Source organism: the organism of the source record quoted next, unplaced genomic scaffold (genome assembly GCF_019419815.1).
Source record: "Pyrus x bretschneideri cultivar Hongxiangsu unplaced genomic scaffold, Pyrus_bretschneideri_v1 Contig70, whole genome shotgun sequence".
Taxonomy (NCBI): Eukaryota; Viridiplantae; Streptophyta; class Magnoliopsida; order Rosales; family Rosaceae; genus Pyrus; species Pyrus x bretschneideri.
Genome location: NW_025999810.1, coordinates 671,829 through 676,854, shown reverse-complemented (window position 1 = coordinate 676,854; position 5,026 = coordinate 671,829). Strand labels below are relative to the sequence as shown.

Below are 5,026 nucleotides of genomic sequence, written 5' to 3'. Positions count from 1 at the left end.
TTTCAACAAATTTTTTATTATTATTTGAAATTCAAATTAAAATTATTTTTTTATTTTACAAAATAAAAAGTACTAATATTTTAATATGAATTGCCTGGGCTATTTAGTTTTTGGATGGAGATGTGCTTTGGCAGGTATTGTTCACTACAGAAAGTTATTGTTCATTTAACAGGATTGAGTTGCCTATAGCCTAGGGGGCCTAACAACATTGGAACTGCTCTAAGATGGGACTAAGAAAAATTATAACTTATTATAATGTGGAGTTTATTCTGATACATAATTGGTCCTAAGTTGGGACAAAATTTTTTTATGACATTTTGAAGAGGTTTTTTTCTTTATAGAGATTTTACCGTACAAAACTTTTTCTCACCACTCCTTATTCAACAACGGATGAAAATCGAACCTTCAATCTCATCTAATTTTTTGATACAGAATATTTCTAGACTAGCAATTACATATCGGCTTGTGGGCTTTAATGACCCAAACGAGCATCAATGTCAACATGTCCTTAACTACATATTACACATATCAAAAAGATAAGCTGTCTTGGTTCGCATTTAGAGTGCTTTCAAAAGTTCAACCAAGAAAAGCTTATGCATGCTAATTAAAAGTTAAAAAGCTTCCTCTATTTATGTTAATTAGAGTGGTTTTCTCTGTTCTGAACAAACATCAAATAAAATAGATAAACATATAGTTAAATCTAAAGATATTATCTGCAACGTAGCATTAACAATATTGTATATATTTACTTGCAAATTGTATAAACAAACATAGCCAATGTCCCCAATGATCCTTTTACATTATCTAGAGCTTATATACCACTGCCTACTCCATTAGAATTGTCATGTAAAACCGAAAAAGAAAACACACATACACAATCACTATTACAAAGTAATTAAAGCATTGATACAAATTAAGCTTAAGCAACTCACTAACTAGGCAAATATAAAATATTGTTTGGTTTCAAGTACCAATCTATAGTACCTAATAGATTTTCGATATGATAAAGTTTTCAGACATTTAGTCAATATTTGGTAACATCAAAATATAATGCAGATTGGTGCTCGATACCAGTCAAATCACTCTAAGCATAAAACTGTGTTTCCATGCATATGCATTTACAAATTGACAGCAAAATTTCTACTATTGAGCTGACAATGGCACCCAAACTAGATTATCAGAAGGAAAGAAATGGCAGACCGGGGAGCTTCCAGGTTGAGTACCAAGCACACTGAACGCCACATGATCAGGATCCCACTGAGAAGTATCAAAGTGACAAACGGCAGCAGCTTCAACTTTCTCTCCATTCTCCCCAGCAAGCAAAACCTGATACAACCTGTTCTCACTCTCCTGGCTATGGCAGTAGAAAACTGCATAAGGGTAAGGCATGGTGTGGCAAGCAATCATTTTAGGAGCCCAGATCTCTTTGGGAGCTTCCGAAAACGTGTAGTTTTGCAAAAGGGTAGTTGAGTTCTTGAGCTGAATAGTGGTTAAGACTTTGAATCGGGTATTTTGTCCAAAGAGGGCAGCTACAAAATCAAGCATGGATTCTAATGAGGTAGCACAAAATTTGGCCTCTCCTTTGATGGGTTGAAGGTCACATTGGGTTAGTGTGTATTCCACGGCTTTGGCTTGGGTAGAGTCTTGGGGGAAAGAGAAGAGTTGAAGAAGGTATGGGAGGTTTGAGATTGAGGAAGGAATGGAATCAGCTTCTTTTCTGGCCAAAAGTCTTGGAGATGTGGAAGTTATTTTTTGAGAAGTATATGGGCATTTTTTTTCCTCGTTTGAGATCTTTTGGGGTGAAGAAAACATTTAGGGCAGGGTCCATGTGATCCATGTGAGATGATGAACGACCATCATCACCGCCTTGATGTAAATCAATGGAGTCTTCTTTTTTTATGTCTTTCCCATTTCCAAGAGTAATAATCTTCCTGCCACTGCTTCCTTGTGCATTCTGGAGATTATATTCAAACTTAAATCATTCAGAATACACACACACACACACACACACACACACCAACTCCTAACAAAAATTACAAAAACTAACCAAAAAATAGAAAATAAAAAGAACACAAATATAACAAAATATTTATGTTAGAAAAGAGAATTTCTTTACTTCTGTGTCGATGAATATAAGAAAATTCAAGAAACTTTGATGAATTGGTGAAAATTAATGCCTAAGTGCACAATAGGTACTTAAATTGATTCTCAGAAAAATAAACACAGAAAACCTTACCAATAAAACAAGTAGTGCGTATGAGACGAGGCTCCAAGAAACAAATGAAAGACGCATTTCTACTTCAATTGTCTTGATATTTTTTTCTTTCTTTCTGATATATCTGCATTGCAAGTAAGGGAGCAATACTTGTATGAAGAACTTAGATTAATGCAAGTGGAAATCTTTAAATTATCTTATTAAATTAGTATATATAATGCATTACGTATGCAAATTTTTTCCATTTGGTACAAAGGAGAAAATGAGTTTTTTTTTTTTTTTTTTCATGTCACTTTTTATTATTGTACTTCATTCATTATTTCTAGCACTATTGTCTTAATAATATTTATGTTCACTTGAAACTAGAAAGTCTCATGTTTGATTAACATGAATGGTGACTTTGATACTTAATTATGACCGACTCATTAGTCTACATTCCTTAAATATAATATTATTGTATGAAAAAAGAAAATTATAAGTTTTTTTTTTTTTTTAATTTGAAACAAATGGAAATGTAAAATATTGATTATATCCTTGTATAAATTAGTGTAAATTCTGTAGAATATCACTTGTATGGATTGTATATATAATAGAATGAATATCATCAAAATATATGCAAATCAAAACTTTCACTTGTATTTTCTTTTTCTTTGGTTATCATTGTTTAAAGGGTGGTGTTGTCCACACACATTTTTTAATTTTTGATCGTCGGATCGAATGAATTGAAGAAGATCAAAGGACAAAAATTAACAAGGAGTGTGAGAGGTGGAAATAGATGTGTGGATAGCATCATCCTTGTATAAATAATCATGCCGTTTATAAGACTTGAATTCGAACATTCTCCGGCTAAATGAAGGAATAGAACTCAGATGGAATGGGTTCCTTATGACAAACATGGCATTCCGGACCAGTTATATAAATTAGTGGCATGGGATCATTGGGGTGCCACAATCGCGGTGACCCGGTCGGATGGAACTCTCCCTCCAAATGGAGACTAGCTAAATGTCAATAAACCAAGCAAGGATGGTGAGTGTCAGATCGAAAAGAAAATTGAGTGGCTACTTTATATCATCAAGGGTTCTGCCTCCTTTAGACTTTGAAATGTTCCACGATCAGCAAAATCTTTAGAATTTTGTGAAACTGTGCTACTTGATGAACTTTGGTTGCGCTAAGAATTCAGTTCTGGCACTGTCCTTCACAAGTTTCTTCCATGATCTTATACTTTTTCACTCCCAGTAAGTTTAGTGAGCTTCTGAAGGGAGATGGAAGATGAAGTCAAAACGTGGGAAAATACTTACCACAGTACCGTAACGAACCCATTCATTTGATTGATTGATTCCATCATTTTGTCCATAGAAAAATTCATTACATATTTACTCTTTAACATGTGATTGTCATCATATTATCAATTAAAAAGAACGCAGTAATTATCTCTCAGAATGAGGCCTTTTCAACCATATAGTTGCTTAATTACTTGCTTGCTGATGGTACTTCACTTTACCAACAATCTATTTTGATATTATTTGTAAAATAAACTATTATCTGAAGCAAAAATACTTATTTCGTTTAGTGTTTTTTTTTTTTTTTTTCTTTTTCTCTCTTGCCTTTCATTTTTGTGGATTTGTAGAAAAAGGCGTTTGCTAATTTGGTCTAATGGTATCTAATCCTCATCTTATTAGATTTCTAAACTCAAGTCGCATTCACGATTGTTGTCATGCAATTTAAAAAAAAAAAAAAAAAGACTTTGTACATAAAATCTCAATAATTATGTAATTTTTGCTTTGGAAAAAGAACATATAAGTAAACCCTACCTAGTTTGGTTTTGGTTTTTGTTTATGATGGAGATGCGTCCTAGTTCATTGTACGAAAACTGAACAACTTCAGCTCTATTTATATACCGTTTTCTGTCAGTTTCAAACACCAACTAAATATCTTCCAAATCTACTGAGATAAGCACGTGAAATCTCCAAAGTGCATGAAAGAATTATGCGGTTCAATTCACACGCAGAACTTTGACCAAAACAAAAAATCTTATAGGCATCTCCAAAAATTAGTTTAGAAATATGTCAATACTCTCATTGATAGTCTGCCACCACTATACAAAGTCACTATCCTCACCCCGACAATATTCACATCAAATTGGTCATCGTGGCAAAAATAAACCTTTCAACGGATTAGAAATTCCTGAGAAAGAGATAAACATTAGCATCAGATAGATTAGATTGGTCAGACCATTCCAACCAATTGTAAGATTACATGCATATCTTAGACTACATTATAACCCACCCTTTTACCAGAACTTGAACGTAGAAACCAATATAGGCAAGGGCCTTCCAAAACACCTATTTTACTTTATTGATTACACTCCTAATTTTAATTATTTTGTTATTTTGTTTTATAATGTAAAATAATTAATGTTATAATGCAAGTTTACATCATTGTGTTCTGTGTGCCCCTTAATTAATTGGTGAAATTGAATTTCAACGATAATGTGTCTTTTTGCAACATGTATGTATACACCTTAATATAACGTGACCTCTAATTAATAAAATAACCTATATTATTATTATACAGGAAGAAAACCACAAAGTACAACTAGAACTAAAGTTGACTTTGTAAACTAACATGTACAATAGCTACTACATTATTAACTTGGATTATTGATTATGTTTATTTTGAATCTATCTAATTACGTATTCACAAATTTTTTTGTTTAATTAATGGTTGCCCCTTTTACACGACGGCAGGTGTTGTCCCTGTTAGTTTTGGAGGAATACAAATTTTTATTGGTATAATTAATTTTCCAGCTAA

At 32.7% G+C, this 5,026-nt stretch overlaps 1 protein-coding gene across 1 annotated transcript; it reads right to left on the bottom strand.

The window, feature by feature from the left end:
- Positions 1–854: 854 nt before the first annotated feature.
- LOC125472639 (BURP domain protein USPL1) lies at positions 855–2,432 on the bottom strand. The gene is given in 3 exon segments (XM_048574298.1): positions 855–1,747; positions 1,749–1,954; positions 2,237–2,432. Coding segments are annotated over 3 exon segments (867 nt in total). The 5' UTR covers positions 2,294–2,432; the 3' UTR covers positions 855–1,143.
- Positions 2,433–5,026: the final 2,594 nt, after the last annotated feature.